General features: G+C 41.9%; 1 protein-coding gene across 5 annotated transcripts; it reads left to right on the forward strand.

Annotated features, from left to right (window-relative positions):
* Positions 1–364: 364 nt before the first annotated feature.
* On the forward strand, positions 365–15,937 carry LOC124048799 (integral membrane protein DGCR2/IDD-like). Of its 5 annotated transcripts, none has more exons than XM_046369888.1 (11): positions 365–683; positions 7,732–7,764; positions 9,262–9,384; positions 10,881–10,967; positions 11,138–11,348; positions 11,461–11,537; positions 11,674–11,856; positions 12,087–12,290; positions 12,533–12,685; positions 12,911–13,147; positions 13,294–15,937. In XM_046369888.1, the coding sequence occupies exons 1-11, from the start codon at positions 602–604 to the stop codon at positions 13,527–13,529; spliced, it is 1,626 nt and encodes a 541-aa protein (XP_046225844.1). In that variant the 5' UTR covers positions 365–601; the 3' UTR covers positions 13,530–15,937. The 5 variants fall into 5 exon arrangements, with proteins under 5 accessions (XP_046225844.1, XP_046225845.1, XP_046225847.1 ...); XM_046369889.1 differs by having other exon boundaries at positions 12,536–12,685; XM_046369891.1 differs by having other exon boundaries at positions 12,087–12,245.
* The last annotated feature ends 1,812 nt before the right edge of the window (positions 15,938–17,749 follow it).

Below are 17,749 nucleotides of genomic sequence, written 5' to 3' on the forward strand. Positions count from 1 at the left end.
TTTTATTATCGTGTTTTCTTTCTGCTGGCATTTATATTTATACTTTGATGTCTCTATTTTATGTAGTTAAGGGCTCATCTGTAAAAGAGACCTTGGTCTATGTATGACTCCCTGATAAAATAAACGTTTTAAAAAAGAAAAATGCTGCTGTCCATTAGGTTAAGGTGTAGCATTATTTGCAATGACTCAAAACAAACTGATTAATAGAAAATTAATACTGTATCACTCTGGACACAATTGGGTTACTGTAACGTTCATATATACAGTCATTGACCGTAACACATTTCGTATACAATAACCAATGACTGCATGACAATAACTTTAGAAAACTCCGCCTCCAACCCACCAGCTGATAGGCTTTGTGGCCGTTTGGGATTGTTGTGATGGAAGGACGGAGCCATCTTGTTTTATTTCCGTTCTGGAATACATTGTTGGACAGGCCGAATGAAAAACAGGGCTTAATAGTAAGGATGTAGCTCGTTATCTACCATATATTTTTGAATGGCTAGGAATTATATTTGGCGCTGATAGGTCGGAAGCAAACGTTGGATCTCGGTTTATTTTATTTCTAAGTAGAGGATTTACTATGAATGGAGGATAAATGTTGCCAAAGGCTGACAGCAGCAGTTACGTCCTTCTCTCTTTGCTCTTCGTCCTCACTTTAACAGACCCACCACGAACAGGTAAGACCGGTGAAATACAATTCGTTGTCAGCTAACTTGCTCATGTATGTAACGTTATACCCGTGAGCTATGGTAGGCCTGAATTCTACGGGAATTTAGCTAGTGTGAATGGCGTTTCTAGCTAGCTTATCCACTGGTCTCAATTTTTGCCGCTGCCTCTGATGAACAGCGCGCGGTGTTGGCTCACTAGCCCACTTACTGCGTAGTTATCCAACGTAAATCATTTTGTTTTCAAATTACTTATATGGGGACATTAATCAATATTGAGTTGTAACTAGTTAGATCCATTTTGCAGTTCCATCGTCGGTATGATTTACACTTCGCTGGAGAGAACGTTTACAAGTTATAGCTAGCCCGATGAAAGTTTAGCATTAACGTTACTAGTTAGCAGCTTTAGTTAGCTAACGTCGTTAGCTTTAGCTGCTGCACTTTATTTCCAGAACCTAGTATTAACTAGTCTTGTCACCATACTAGCATTTTGACTTCGATAACAGGTTTAGTATCGCAATACTCGATACCACGGCAAAACATATTAGTCACTGAATCGCACTTGATCTAGACAAACCCAGGTTGTAAATTAGCTAACCTTACTGCTCTGGGCCCGATTATCGCTAGATCTCCGAGCTGTTTCCCAAACCCATCGTTGAATTTCTAAAGTTGCACATGAAAACGCTCGTTATTTACCGACCGCCAGTATAATAACTAGTAACGCGCGTCCGTAGACGCTTTCCCCAAAGGGTCACCACAGATCTCTGCTAAACATATAATCAATATGTTTTTCTGTCTCTGACCGCCGATCATTTTAAGAAGTTGACTACAAAGACAGTTGCCAATGACTTTGTAATTGTTACAAACAAGCGAATAGTGCTGAGCGGTTAGTGTTTTATTTTTTTACATTTTTAAATCGACTATCTATCACATGGATACTGTATATTTCAGGTAGAGATACCTGGCGAAGCAACAGCTGCTCTCTATATCCTCTCACAAACGCACATTCTTGTCTCTTCAGTAGCAGTCGTAAAAGAAAAACAGACTGGATAAGTAGATGCTCAATGGATTATTGCCATTACAGTTAATTACCACGGTTTATGCGCAAAACTATGTCGAATATGGGCATGTTGGAAACTCCCTACAATATCCCACAGTTCAGGCTAGGTCTGACTTTTGGAGAAATTGGCCTCACAGGGGGGAAAGAATAACAAACTAAAGGGAATTCAAATAATTGGTATTAAAAACCCCAAAATAGCTGACATTTCAGTTAGTCACTGCACTGCAAATAAATGATAAAAATATGCTTCAAATGAGAACTGAGATGACTGCATTCAGAAAGGTTAATACGCATATATAATTCAACAATATTGAAATCAATTTCATTTTAATTCAATTGAGATCTATTTAGCTAATTGTAGGCTGCCTTCTGTCTGTCATTTTTACCTCTGTTTTATGATGTGTAACAACACGTGTGCAATGATGTGCCAAATCTTTATTTAGTGCATTATTATTGGGTAAACGAAGCATTAGAATAAGCCGCCTCAAAATTTGCAGCCATGGTAATATCTTTCTAGGAGCAGACCCATCGTCAGTATGGTGGAATAATTATAATGTCATGGTAAGATTTGAATGGATAAAGCTGATCTGAGAGCAGCGCTGACTTTCTTTCGTTCCTATCAGTATTGACTGTATGCCTCAATGACACACTTTGTGAATGTTCTCCCTGCTTGGTGTTTTGGCAAATGCATGTTAAGTCTTTGGCAATCGTTGAAACGAGGCATCGTTAAAACAATCGTAAGCCTGAATTCCATCTCTATCGGGAAACCGGGCCCTATTCAATTGTTGGACATCTTTTGAGTTCAATATTATTACATTGGACATTCATTTTTACGTCATTTTTCAGAGACAGCCATTTATGCATTAATGAATCAATTATGCAAGCATACAATCAATCTGACTTTGGTAAAAACAATCTAACGACAACAATATGGTAAGCATTTATTTGAATGGTAAATCTCTATTGATTAACAAGATGTAGCCTATCCACAATACAGTTGAATGCATATTCAATAGGAATGCATGCATGCACTGGCTTATTGAGCTTGTTTTGGCTGATTACATGGGGCTACAGATGACAATCAGTTTTCCTTCCATTGGGACAATTAATTGTTTTTCTCTAGGCAAGAGGGGCTCGGTGATAATCTTTGGGAGAAACGTGAGAGGGAGAGAGACCGAATTGTGAATTAATGTATTTTTTTAATTGTCAGCTTTGAAATCAATCAGCATATTTTGTGCTATGGTTTGCATATTATCGCAAAGTGCTAAGGTAGTGAATTGATTTTAGCTGCCAGCTAACAAGGAAAGTTGGCATACAAAGCTGGAAGCTACCGGTATCAGTTTGCATTTTAGTGTTCTAGTCTGTGTGGATAATGTTTCATTAACAGTTTCAGCATTTTTACACGCCGTGTCGCATTATTCGAGTGTGTTAACTTATGTGTAGCATGAGTGAGGAGCTGACATCCCAGACTCCCAGTGAGTGAAGCGGTTCCTCAGGACCGGCTACAGCTAGTAATGAGTAAGTGGAGTAGGGACTGTGAGCTATAATAATGTGTCGACAGAGCTGATAAACGGGGCTTGATCTGTGAGACATTTGACACAAGTACTGAAAGTAACACATTTTCATCATCTAGTATTGAAAAGTAGAGAAGTTTCGGTATACCGTGCAACACTACTAGCTAGCTCATTCTGAGCAAAAATATAATCGCAACATGTAAAGTGTTGGTTTCATGAGCTAAAATAAGATCCCAGAAATGTTCCATACACACAAAAAGCTTATTTCTCTCAAATGTTGAGCACAAGTTTGTTTACATCCCTGTTGGTGAGCATTTGCCAATAAATTCCATCCACCTAACAGGTGTGGCATATATATTTTTAAAAATCTGCTTAAAAAGCATGCGCATTACACAGGTGCACCTTGTGCTGGGGATAAAGGCCACACATTTGTCAGTTTGTCACACAAAACAATTCCACAGATGTTTTGCGGGAGCGTGCAGTTGAATGTTTTTTCTACCGTAAGTCACCTCCAATGTCGTTTTAGAATTTGGCTGTACATCCAACTGGCCTCGCAACCGCAGACCACGTGTAACCACGCCAGCCCAGAACCTCCACATCCGGCTTCTTCACCTGTGGAATCGTCTTGAGACCAGCCAACAGGACAGCTGATGAATCTTTTTTTTGTTTGTTGAATGCACAGAGATACTATGACGAGATCCTGAGGCCCGTTTCTGGGCCATTCATCCACTACCGTCACCTCATGTTTCAGCATAATGTACAGCCCCAGGTTGCAAGGATCTGAACACAACTCCTGGAAGCTGAAAATGTCCCAGTTCTTCCATGGCCTGCATACTCACCAGACATGTCACCCTTTGAGCATGTTTGGGATGCTCTGGATCAACGTGCATGACTGCGTGTTCCAGTTCCTGGCAATATCCAGCAACTTCACACAGCCATTGAAGAGGAGTGGGACAACATTCCACAGGCTACAATCAACAGCCTGATCAACTCTATGCAAAAGAGCTGTGTCGTGCTACATGAGGCAGATGGTGATCACATCAGATACGGAATGGTTTTCTTATCCATGCCCCTACCTTTTTTATTTAAGGTATCTGTGACCAACAGTTGCATGTCTGTATTCCCAGTCATGTGAAATCCATAGATTGGAGCCTAATGCATTTATTTCTATTGACTGATTATTTCTATTGACTGACCTTATGAACTGTAACTCAGTAAAATCTTAATTGTTGCTTTTTTATTTTTGTTCAGTGTAATTCGCAAGCTGCATTTCAGCTAGCAAAGTTTAGATTGCTATGTCGCAGGAGCAATACAAGACTGGGCCATCTGCTGTTTTTTGTTACTTATTGGTACAATGAAACAATAGCTAACTTAAAGATCATTTAGACTAGCTATTGTTGATTGTTGCCTTGAAACATTATTTTTGGTCAAAAGTATGTGGACATCCCTTCAAATTAGTGGATTTGTTTTTTCAGCCACATCCGTTGCTGACCGGTGTATAAAATCAAGCACACCACCATGCAATCTCCATAGACCAACATTAGCAGTAGAATGGCCTTACTGAAGAGCTCAGAGACTTTTAACGTGGCACCGAAGTCAGTTTGTCAAATATCTGCCCTGCTAGAGCTGCCCCGGTCAACTGTAAGTGCTGTTATTGGGAAGTGGAAACATCTAGGAGCAACAATGGCTCAGCCACTAAGTGGTAGGCCACACAAGCTCACAGAATGGGACCACTGAGTTCTGAAGCACGTACTGCATAAACATTGTCTGTCCCCTGTTGCAAAACTCACTACCCAGGTCCAAACTGTCCCTGTTCATCGGGAGCTTCATGAAATGTGTTTTGATGGTTTCGGTGCCAACTGTAAAGTTTGATGGAGGAGGAAGAATGGTCTGGGGCTGTTTTTCATGGTTCAGGCTAGGCCCCTTAGTTCCAGTGCAGGGAAATCTTAACACTACAGCATACAATGACATTGTAGACAGTTCTGTGCTTCCAACGTTGTGGCAACTGTTTGGGGACAGCCTTTTCCTGTTTCAGCATGACAATGCCCCCTTTCACAAAGTAAGGTCCATACAGAAATGGTTTGTTGATGGTGTGGAAGAACTTGATTGGCCTGCAGAGCCCTGACCTCAACCCCTTCGAACACCTTTGTGATGAATTTTAACGTTGACTGCGAGCCAGGCTTAATTGCTCATCTTCAGTGCCCGACCTCACTAATGCTTTTGTGGCTGAATGGAAGCATGTCCCCGCAGCAATGTTCCAACATCTAGTATTAAGCCTTCCCAGAAGAGTGGAAGCTGTTATAACAGCAAATGGGGGGAACAACTTCATATTAATACCCATGATTTTGGAATATCAGGTGTTCAAACATGAGCAGGTGTCCAAACACTTTTGTACAAGTAGTGTATTTGTCTAACCTCATAAACCATCACCTGTTAAACTGCAAGTGGTGGAAGAACCTATTATTGACTTAACCTCAAGGTTTTCATTCAGGGGCTGGGTGAGAGCTTGATAGGGAAGGACATTCAACAAGCATGGCACTTAAATAAATAACTGATTGTCTGAGCGAAATTGATAAAGATTGTCGGAGCTGTTTTGTTAGACTTCAGTACTGCTTTTACAACGTTATCAATCATAGTCTGTGTTATGGCTTTACACCCGCTGCTATATTGTGAATAAAGAGTTACCTGTCTAACAGAACTCAGGGTGTTCTTTTTAATGGAAGCCTCCAACATAATCCAGGTAGAATCAGGAATTCCACAGGGCAGCTATCTAGGCCCCTTATTTCAATCTTTACTAATGAATTGCCACTGGTTTTAAGTAAAGCCCGTGTCTATGTATGCAAATGACTCAACACTATACACATCAGCTACTATAGCGAGTGAAATCACTGCAAGACTTAACAAAGAGCTGCAGTTAGTTCCAGAATGGGTGGCAAGGAATAAGTTAGTCCTAAATATTTCAAAAACTAAACACATTGTATTTGGGACAAATCATCCACTAAACCTCAACTAAATCTTGTAATAAATAATGTGGAATTTGAGCAGGTTGAGGTGACTAAACTGCTTGGAGTAACTCAATTGTAAACTGGTCAAAATATGTTGATACAACAGTAGCTAAGATTGGGAGAAGTCTGTCCATAATAGTGGTGCTCTGCCTTTTTAACAACATTATCAACAAGGCAGGTTCTAGTTTTGTTGCACCAGTCATGTGGTCAGGTACCACAGAGGGATCTCTGAAAATTACAATTGGCTCCGAACAGGGCAGCACGGCTGGCACTTAAATGTACACTGAGAGCTAACATTACTAATATGCATGGACATCTCTTGTAGCTCAAAGTGGAGGAGAGATTGACATGCTGAATACACCGAGGTGTCTGTTTCAAACTACTTGCACACAGCTCGGACACCCATTTATACCCAACAAGACTTTCCACCAGAGGTCCCTTCAATCAATCAAATGTATTTAGAAAGCCCTTCTTACATCGGCTGATGTCACAAAGTGCTGTACAGCAACCCAGCCTAAAACAGTAAGCAATGCAGGTGTAGAAGCACGGTTGCAAGGGAAAAACTCCCTAGAAAGGCCAAAACCTAGGAAGAAATCTAGAGGAACCAGGCTATGAGGGGTGGCCAGTCCTCTTCTGGCTGTGCCGGGTAGAGATTATCACAAGTCCAGAACAGACTATGGGAGGTGCACAGTAGAGCCATGGCTACTCTATTCCACATCAGGTAACTGATGCAAGCAGTAGAATCGGATTGTAAAAAATAAATTTGAAAAAGGATAAAAAATACACCATATGGAACAGCGTGGACTTTGAGACACACACATAAGACACGCACTCTACACACGTGCACATGGATGTTGTATTGTAAATATGGGATAGTGGAGTAGTGGCCTGAGGGAACACTAAATGTATTGGGTAAAGTGTTATGAAATGTTATATATAACTGCCTTAAGCTTGCTGGATCCCAGGAAGAGTAGCTGCTGCTAATTGGGGCCTTTAATAAATACAAACACGGGTGGATTTGGCCGACTTGCTTAGTTGTGACTAGCCTAGGCTACATTCTTATATATTCATACACACACACACACACACACACACAATGTATGGCTCCAACCTTGGATACATTCTATGCGTCCATGTAAATAGGATGTTATTTCAAAAAGACAGAACAAAAATGTTCAACATTTATTGGAAGAGTGGGTGGTCCTGGTGACTTTTGGGTCAACTCAAACATCAAAATAACAGATCGTTAAATACCCATACTTTCCTCGGTTACATTGAACTTTGCTCAGAAATGGTATCTAGTGAGTGCGACATGAAATACGAATGACATTTTCGGTAAAACATTTTTTCACATGTCATTTCTCTGCCATCATACAGTTCCCTTCAAACTTTCCCCTTCCCTTTGTGGTGGAACATTCCAAACTGGAATTTGAGATTCAAGGGGTTAGTTCATCAGAAATGGCTTTTTTGTTTTGTTTCAGGTCCACGGCTAGCACTGGCAAGATTATTGTCAGGTAAGCAGCATCTCCTCTTAGTGCAGTGGATGTATAGGTATGCCAGGCTCCAGCTATTTGGGTTACTCATCTCTATCCTCAGCTTGTGCCTCTGTTGAATTTTCCCATTCACAGCAGTGCTTTGTTTTTCCATTGAACTCAGATATTTACTCTTACAGTTATTTTTTAAATGCATTCAACTCCTTTAACAATTTTGAACTACCTTCAAAGTATCCAGTGTGATCGTCTAGACGCCAGGCCTATATCTGCTCAGGGCCATAGTGAGAAGAGTTCTAACTGCTTTAGAAAGCTAGGCCTTCTCACAGGAGAACCCCTGATGCTGTGGCGCGTCTCATGTTAATCACACATGACACCGAGACGCTGACCCACTTAACTCTGCTTCTCTGTTACTAAGGAATATACAGAACTGCCGAAATAAAGGAAATGCCAACAAGTGTCTTTAATAGGGCATTGAGCCACCAGAACCATTTCAGTGTGCCATGGCACAGATTTGAAGTGTGGAACTCTATTTGAGGGATGCAACACCATACTTCCACAATAATTTGGTGTTTAATTGATGTTGGAAAACGGTCCCAGATGCTCCAGAATCTCCCAGAAGTGTTAAATTGGGTTGAGATCTGATGACTGAGTGACACACCCTTTAAACCCCCTATGCTCCTTTGAGATCCCTCTCTTCTGGCCATTGTAGCCAAATTTAATGGGCAACTGGGCATTCTTATACATGACCCTAAGAATGATGGAATGTTAATTGCTTAATTAACTCAGGAACCACACCTGTGTGGAATCACCTGCTTTCAAAATACTTTGTATCCCTCATACGTTTTTTATTTTGGCACTTACATTTATGGCTAGACACTAAAATAATGGTATATAGTAGGCTTATGTCTTGTCTTAGCCTGTCATGACCCCTTCTTTATTTTTTAAATATTTTTATATACATTTGTTTATCGCGGCCTATTTTAGATAATTGTTATGCCCTGATATGTGTCCCTCATTTAGCCGGTTTCTCATAATTTTTGTTTCTAAGCGCAGTTCTCAATAGCACTCACAATGATGACCACTGTTTGTTTCTAGTTATAAGGATTTGTCTTGTTTAATAGCTAGTATCTACTCTGATTTTATTTTAACCACCAGACCTGAATTGAACTCTGTCAGAATACTTGAGAGAGATTGCTGCATAACTGAATTCCAATAAATATTTTGTGTTTTTACCTTGATGCTTTCTTTTTATTAATTTTGTTTCCCAGAAAACGTTCATTATTTTAAGCATTGGTTGCATTAATGTAATGTTTATGATAAATGGTGAAAATCTTATTTATCACTAGACAGGGGCAAGTGTCTAAGTAATGATCCTTAAAGCTGGAAATGCTCAATCTTCCATAGACTCGTGTTTTTATAGTTGGTACTCAACTGAGAGACCAGGACCTGTGTTGCAGTGGCCATGTCAACTACTGGGGGCGCTGTGTTATGTTAGCCTCCCTCTGTGCTGTGTTTCAGAGCTGCGCTGCAGCCCTGGGCAGTTTGCCTGCCTCAGTGGGAAGATGCAATGCATCCCCTTGTCCTGGCAGTGTGACGGCTGGACTGCTTGTGAGGACAAGAGCGATGAGTTGGACTGCCCCCGTGAGTAACACCTCTTCAACCCTGTACCTAGACCTCATCCTGAACTCTAGTCCCCCTCCCTAACAATCATGATACTCTATGTCCATTTATATTGTGTTGCATGCTCCAAAGTGAAGGACAGAGATTTCTTACATTCTCCACAATACTATAAGGCTCATCTGAAACATTTACATACATTACATTTAAGTAATTTAGCAGACGCTCTTATCGAGAGCGACTTACAAATTGGTGCATTCACCTTATGACATCCAGTGGAACAGCCACTTTACAATAGTGCATCTAAATATTTTAAGGGGGGGAGGGATCAGCAGTCAGAGCAGCTCTAGATTTCTTAGAAAACAACTTTCTAAATGTCATGGGAACCAATGAACTCATATGTGCATATGTTTTGTTAACATCTTTAATTTAGAGCTTTGTTTTTTTAAATCAGTTTTGGGGAGATCAAATTATTTTATTTTTTACGTCACATGCGCTAAATACAAAAGGTGTAAACTACTGTGAAATGCTTACTTACGAGCCCTTTCCCAACAATGCAAAACACGTTTTTAAAAGATTAAGAATTTGCAAATAAAAATAGAGCATGTAGGTAGGGGTTAAAGTGACTATGCAATCAGGATAGATAAACTTCTGTTACTCTGTTTATGTGGAGAGTGTGAGCATGTGGGTAGGGTCCAGTGAGTGTGCTTAGTCCGTGTAAGAGAGTTGATGCAAAAAGGGGTATTAAGTCTGGTTAACCATTTTGATTAACTGTTCAGAAGTCTTATGGCTTGGGGGTTGAAGCTATTCAGGTAACTTGTGGTCCTAGACTTGGTGCTCCGGTACAGCTTTTGTGTGGTAGCAGAGAGAACAGTCTATGGCTTGGGTGGCAGGGCTCTTTGCTAATATTTCCGGGCCTTCCTCTGTCACAGCCTGGTATAGAGGTCCTGGATGGTAGGGAGCTCGGCCCCAGTGATGTACTGGGCCGTCCGCACCACCCTCTGTAACGCCTTGCGATCGAGGACTATGCAGGTGCCATACCAAGCTGTGATGCAGCAAGCCAAGATGCTCTCAATGGTGCAGCTGTAGAACTTTAATGTGGTTAGATATTGCAGTAGTAAGCGATAGAAGGAAATCCTATTGTTTCCGCTAATTAATTCCTGAACTAGCGCTGATCGCTGGCTGCATTATAGGAATTCTGGAAAGGATTGGGTACACACACAGCATCTGACCTCCATAACACGGCCATCTTGTTTCATCTAGACTGTGTGCAAATTACATTATTTAATCAATTGTAGCAAAAGCAGTCAACATTTTTTGTCATGAGAAATAACTAATGTTGATGACTTGTGACTGGGTTAAAAAGGCAGTTTCTCCATCCCCTAATAAGAAGTTCCTTGAGTCCAAACAAAGTTGTCTTCAGAAGGTTTTTTTACGATCTTCAGCCAGTATCCACTACATTCCTTTTATTGAAACACTGCTTACTCTGGTATCTCTCTGTCTCGGATCCTCCCTTACAGCCATGAAGGATGAGACGTTTCACTTTGCCAATGCGTTTGACCAAGTGGAAGATGTCATCGGCGTGGCCCAGCCGATGCGCTTTAACAGTAAGACCCGACCTAACTACCTCCATCAGTCATTCACTCAGTACTCATCTAAGATGCGCTAGAGAGATTTTAAAACGGTATCTAAACTACTGGAATTGTTGCTAAAAGAACAGATGGAATGCTTTTGTTACTGGACACTGTAGCAGTGCTAAAGCACCTTTCCCCTCCAGAGAAGTGCCCAAGTGGGTGGCATCACTACGAGAAGACAGCCAGCTGCTACAAGGTATACCTGAGGAACGAGAACTACTGGCAAGCTGTGGACACATGCCAGAAAGTCAATGGCTCGTTGGCAACTTTCGTTACCAACGAGGAACTGCAGTTCATCCTCAAGATCGAGGTGGATTTCGACGAGAAAGTGTGCGAGCGCAGAGACCAGTGCAAGTGAGTATGTGTTTGCTAAGGATGGGTTGCATGATGTGATATAGTGTTGATCTGAAGGCTGGTGCTTTACTGTCCCATAGTCATTATTTCATCCAATTTCTCTCTGATTCAGGTTCTGGGTGGGTTACCAGTATGTCATAACCAATCGGAACCATTCACTGGAGGGCCGTTGGGAGGTGGCTTATAAAGGTGGGTGCAGTTAATATGAATGAAAATAGGCAAAAGGGAGCAGTTGAACTCAAGGAGCACTCATTGTCATGCTCAAGCAACCAAAGCAATAAACCTGTATTTGGTTAATCTTGTTCCCTTCTCTGTTTCTCTTCAGGGTCAATGCAGGTGTTCCTCCCCCCGGAGGGCCTGACTAAATTTGGAGAGGCATCGCCGACCCAGGACAACGTATTCTGTGCCCAGCTGCAGCGCTTTCAGATCAAGAGCATGAACGAGCGCGGCCTTCACAGCTGGCATGCCGAGAACTGCTACAAGAAGTTCCCTTTCCTGTGCAAGAGGAGTAAGTCTGCTCTTATTAAAACCCAATGACCTATATAGCTTCACAGGAGTTCAAAGTAGCTTGTACAAGTGTAGATGCTCAGTGGAAATCTGGTTGTTTTGAGTCATTCTTCATAAAAAGATATTGGGTGCTGTAATGCGTATGTAAATTAGGGAAGTCCAGCATCCTCAGTTAGTTTAGGTGTAGTTTTTGTTTGGTTCGGGTTGTAAACCTTTGATTTTCTTTAACAGGGCAGACATGTGTGGACATAAAGGACCAGGTGGTGACTGAGGGGTACTACTTCACGCCTAAGGGGGAAGACCCGTGCCTGAGCTGCACATGTCACGACGGCGAGCCAGAGATGTGTGTGGCTGCACTGTGTAATCGGCCGGAGGGCTGCAAGCACTTCGGTAAGGACCCCAAGGAGTGCTGCAAGTTCACCTGCCTGGACCCAGGTACTGCCTAAACACTCACACAATTCCCTATTTAAAAAAAATAATAATATATAAACTATGGGTGTTTGAATGTCCCACAAGGTGGCGCTCTTAACACATCTCACTTGTCATGTGCCTCAATGTTTGTCCCTGTAGTTTCAGAAGATGGAAGTAAAAGGACAAAACTTGAGAAACGGTTGTATAAAATCATTAAAAAAAATAAAACGTATGAATTGTATTAAAATCTGGACACTGTCTTTCAGAAGGCAGCAGCCTGTTTGACTCCATGGCCAGTGGGATGCGTCTGATCGTCAGCTGTGTCTCCTCCTTCCTCATCCTCTCTCTGCTGCTGTTCATGGTGCACAGGCTCCGGCAACGCAGACGCGAGCGCATCGAAACACTCATTGGAGGAAACCGTAAGCAGTGTATTTTATCACACTCATACGAACAACGTATGTCACCAAGCTCACTGCCATCCCTTGAAAAAACAGCCCTTTTTGGCCTTTTTAACAAACCCGGAACACCTCCTAGCTAGCCTGTATTAGTCTCCGGTACTTCAGTGTATTTACATTTTATTTGTGAGTATCCGTCTACATTGGTTTCAATTAGTGGAAATGTTGTCTCCTTCTCTCTATCTTCAGTGCATCATTTCAACCTTGGGCGGCGAGTCCCAGGCTTTGACTATGGCCCAGATGCTTTTGGCACTGGTCTCACTCCCCTGCACCTCTCTGATGATGGAGAGGGAGGTGCATTTCATTTCCAGGAACCTCCCCCACCCTACGCTGCCTACAAATACCCAGACATCCAGCACCCAGACGACCCCCCTCCTCCCTACGAAGCCTCCATCAACCCCGACAGCTTTCTCTATATGGACCTGGGTAGGCCTAAAATAACTTATGGACCACCCTGTGTTGTTGTTAACCATGATTTACTCACTTCCTGTGATAGAACAGTTGTGATTGTATCTAATAATAATGTTAAGTATCTAGCTGTTTCTGAACCCTGTCCTCACTGCTCTCCACAGCACGTCATGGAGTTCAGATGATCCCAAGTCAGATGAGGGATGTGGTAGATGCCATGACAGATGCTCCACCATCTGTCCCCGAGCCAGACTCTGTGCCAATGTCCTCCCAGGAGCGGGAGGACTCCATCGACAGCAGTACCCTCCTGGTGGAGCCTGACACCTCCACTGACGGCCACGCCCCTGACTCCATGCCTGCAGACTGCAGCAGCAGCTCCTCCCTCAGCACCATGGTATAGGACTGAGATGAGGGGAGGGGAACTGCTATGGTCTGGACCCTCAGATTGAGAGAGGTGGACAGTGTCAGACGGGTCCATCATATGGAGGGTGGACTGGAGCGGACTGGTCCATTAGTTAGAGGAGAGGGTGAGACGAGACTGGAATGGCATTAGAGGGTAGAGACTATCAGGATGGATTGAGGGACCAGTCTACTCCTTGAGGTGTGCAGCGGTGAGGAGAATCGGACTGGTATGTTTCTTAAACAGGTGAACTGAAACCGGTCGGGTGTCTGTCAGTTGAACTTGGAGAAAATGGTGTGAAGCAGACTACTTTCCTACGGGTGAAGAAGGATCTGTAAGACTGATTATTCTGTACAGAGAACTAACCGCACTACACCGGGCCGAGGAGGTTGAGTTTCTGCTTCTATTTTTCATTGGACAAAGCTTTTCAATTGTATTGTTTGAGCTTGATGCTCCAGATTGCCCCTGATGTAAGTACTCCCTCGGGCATTACACCAGGTAATAATGGAGGGGGTAGATGGCTTGTGTCTTTTTGCTTATATCCTGGAGGCAGAGCTTGGATTGTCAGTTGTTGGACTTAGAGAGCATCACACACAACTCGAAGCATTGCGTGCTTCTGCTCTCCCTCCCTACTAGATCTCAAAGTCTCCTCCATGAATGAAATGCATTATTTTTCCATCACAAGCACTGCCTCCGAACTGGGATTTCTGCACTCTCCAATCAATCTGATATGCTAAGACTTCTTCCAGATTGATGGCACAAATTTGAATAGAAAAATGAAAGGTTCTGCTACAAAAGGCTTTTTAACCTTGCAAAAATATTTAGGTACGGTTAGTGTTAGCTCCAACTAACACACTGCTATTACTGTGTTTTCTGAGGTAAAAATGCTACAACTTTTCAAATAATCTTGCTACAGTATTGAATTTCATTTTATGAGTTCTAATTGAAGTAGGTTGAGTTTTTTCCCATTTTCTTGGGTAAGAAGTAGGCTGTGACTTGCTTGTTGTTTGATCTGAACATTGATGGGTCCCCCCCACCTTAGTCAATGAGTTCACCTCATGAAAGAGAATGTCAACGAATGGTGAATGAAGGTTAGCTTTTCAGTTGTAGCTCCTAGGGATGTGTAAGGGTAACTTACTGTTTTATACCCCCTCATGAAATTTGTAGAAGTGAACTTCTTAAGCTAAAAAAGTTCTCATGAAATGATAATAACAATGAATACTAAATGAATTCTGTCTTCAACTGTCTGTACGTATGTGTGAGGGTTTATGTACACATCAATTCTCATTTTTCCAAAGCCATTGGATCTGCTGTATTTCTTTTCTTACCAATGTACATTGTCATGTCAGTGTAGTTAAGATTCAGACTATAACATGACATTGGGGATTTACCTGTTTAGGTTTTAATAGTAGCCTATATGGGATTGAGTGGTTGACCACCTTTCTCCTGTTTCATGATGACGGACAGGAAAGTCTAACGCGGTAGTGAAAAAGCTACTAGGAAAACCACAATTTGTCCCCATTATGACAATCATTCTTTACACTCCTGATGTATATAATGTAGACCTGTGAAAGCCCTGTTGCTTGTTCCCCTGTGGCGTTGAATGGTCATAGGAGTTGGAAGGCTACAATGCCAGGCCTATGAAAGCACAAAGGCCCCTATGAGGGTTTTGGAGTCATTTTAGTCCAAGCCCTTACCAGCCAGGATCTGCATAGCATGGTCATCTATATGGCTTTAGTCTATTACCAGCAGCAATGAAATGGTTGAAGATATCTTGAGAATTGCAGCTTAGTGTGTACTATGTGTTTTATGTATGGTTGTATGTAGCATTTTTTTCCTTCTCTTTGGTAGGTCTCAAGTTTTGTATTACATTTATTTTTTTTTTTTAGCATAGACAATCCTTTTGTGGATTATCCAAGAAAATAATGTCTTGAATTGTTTAAAAAAAAAAAAATCTTACACTTTGGTGTGTGCATGCGTGTTTGGGGGTCAGATCTCAATATTTGGTTTGAGTGTGTTTTCAGCTTGTTTTAGGGCCTATAGTGCATGTTTTAGTCTTTAGGCATGCTGAGGTTTCCAACAGATTTGATAATTTAATCAAAGTTCTGCTCATCTTTGCCCAGGCTTAGCTCAGAGGCTTGCCTACAGGTTGATATAGATAAATGCATTGGAACCCCTACTCCATCCCCAACTGCTGGATTTAACTGTAGTTGATTTTGTTATCGACATGTTCAGTGAGTTAGAACATGTAAAATGCAACCGTTGATACATTTAATTGTATTCTCTTTAATTTCATAGCTTTTAAATTGTAACATTTTTGTTGCTTCTTTTGCAGGGGGCTTTTATGTATTTTTCTGGGGTGGATGTACATCTAACCAAATGCCAAATAAATTGTATCATGAAGGACAGATGCCTGTTGTCTCAATTTGGGTAAGGACTCTGAGAAGGTTAAGCCTGTAGTTTTAGCAGAGAACTTGAGACCATAGATGGTTGATTGCGCACTTGACCGCAGTGGGTGAACAGGGCTACCTGAGTCTGCCTACGCTATATAGTGCCTTTGGAAAATATTCAGACCCCTTGACTTTTTCCACATTTTGTTACAGCCTTATTCTAAAATTGAGGGGGTGGGGGGACAATCGACTCAATCTACATACGATACCCCATAATGGCAAAGCAAAAACATGATTTATATGTTTTTCTATCGCATTCACATAAGTATTCAGATCCTTTACTCAGTACTTTGTTGAAGCACCTTTGGCATTGATTACAGCCTTGAGTTTTCTTGGGTATGATGCTACAAGCTTGACAAACCTGTATTTGGGGAGTTTCTCCCATTCTCTGCAGATCCTCTCAGGGTCTTTCAGGTTGAATGGGGAGCGTTGCTGCCCAGCTATTTTCAGGTCTCCAGAGATGGTGATTGGATTAATGTCCTGGCTCTGGAGTGACTTACGTCTGGCTACTCTACCATAAAGCCTGATTGGTGGAGTGCTGCAGAGATGGTTGTCCTGGAAGGTTCTCCCATCTCCACAGAGGAACTCTAGAGCTCAAGTGACCATCGGTTATTGGTCACCTCCCTGACCAAGGCCTTTCTCTTCCATTTAAGAATGTTGGAGGCAACTGTGTTCTTGGTGACCTTCAATGCTGCATAATTATTTTGGGACCCTTCCCCAGATCTGTGCCTTGACACAATCCTGTCTCTGAGCTCTACGGACAATTCCTTCGACCTCATGGCTTGGTTTTTGCTCTAACATGCACTGTCAACTGTGGGACCTTTATATAGACAAATGTGTGCCTTTTCTAAATCATGTCCAATCAATTGAATTTACCACAAGTTGACTCCATTCAAGTTTTAGAAACATCACGGACAATCATTGGAAACAGGATGCACCTGAGCTCAATTTCGAGTCTCATAGCAAAAGGTCTGAATACTTATGTAAATAAGGTATTTCTGTTTTTAATTTTTAATTTTATTAATTTGAACACAAAAAAACAGTTTTTGCTTCTTCCATTATTGGGTATTGTGTGTAGATTGCTAAGGATGTTATTTATTTAATCCATTTTAGAATAAGGCTGTAATGTAAGTAAAGGTGGAAAAGTTTGCCCTTTGCTATGGGTCTACATACTTTCCGAAGGCACTGTGTTTCATCAGTCTTGGCATTTCACTGAGTCCTCTTGATTTGTCAAGGAAATCCCTCAGCCGCTGTAACCAAATGTCAGGGGGATTAAGATGAGATGTGGGAAATCCCTAAACGGTCAGTTGTGTGTTGCTGACGGAGCAGGGAATAAGGGAAGCCCTGTAAGTTAATTAATTCTCCCAGGCTATAGGAGATGGGCTCATCCGTCTTCGCTCCAATAAGGCAACTTATCTTCGCAGTGCGGCTGAAACCAAAATATGTAAGATTTATTATTCAGACAGTGTCAAGCATCAGTAGCCTATTGCAGCATATGTTTTCACCTGATCTTAGGCCTATACACCTATACCTGTCCGTTCCTTCGACCGGCAGACTCCTAGGAGATACATTGACAAAATAAACAGTGCTAACATTTAACATATTCCAACCTGCTACTTAATCGTTTTTATAAAAAAACAATTGACCTTACCGCTTGGGGGCATCGGTGCTCAGCCGAGAGTTGGCAAGCTTTCCTCGCATCAATGTCCCGTTATGTGACATTCATCAGTAAAGACCACTGGCAATGACACACTCCACTGACCAAACAGA

This window comes from Oncorhynchus gorbuscha, linkage group LG11 (assembly GCF_021184085.1).
Source record: "Oncorhynchus gorbuscha isolate QuinsamMale2020 ecotype Even-year linkage group LG11, OgorEven_v1.0, whole genome shotgun sequence".
NCBI classification, from domain to species: Eukaryota; Metazoa; Chordata; class Actinopteri; order Salmoniformes; family Salmonidae; genus Oncorhynchus; species Oncorhynchus gorbuscha.

What these genes read in the sequence shown, in the direction of transcription:
- LOC124048799 (XM_046369888.1), top strand. Translation starts at nt 602, where the DNA reads ATGTTGCCAAAGGCTGACAGCAGCAGTTACGTCCTTCTCTCTTTGCTC. An exon ending in AACAGACCCACCACGAACAG is followed by an intron (nt 684 to 7,731) that starts GTAAGACCGGTG and finishes GTTTTGTTTCAG; the next exon opens with GTCCACGGCTAGCACTGGCA. An exon ending in TTGGGAGGTGGCTTATAAAG is followed by an intron (nt 11,538 to 11,673) that starts GTGGGTGCAGTT and finishes GTTTCTCTTCAG; the next exon opens with GGTCAATGCAGGTGTTCCTC.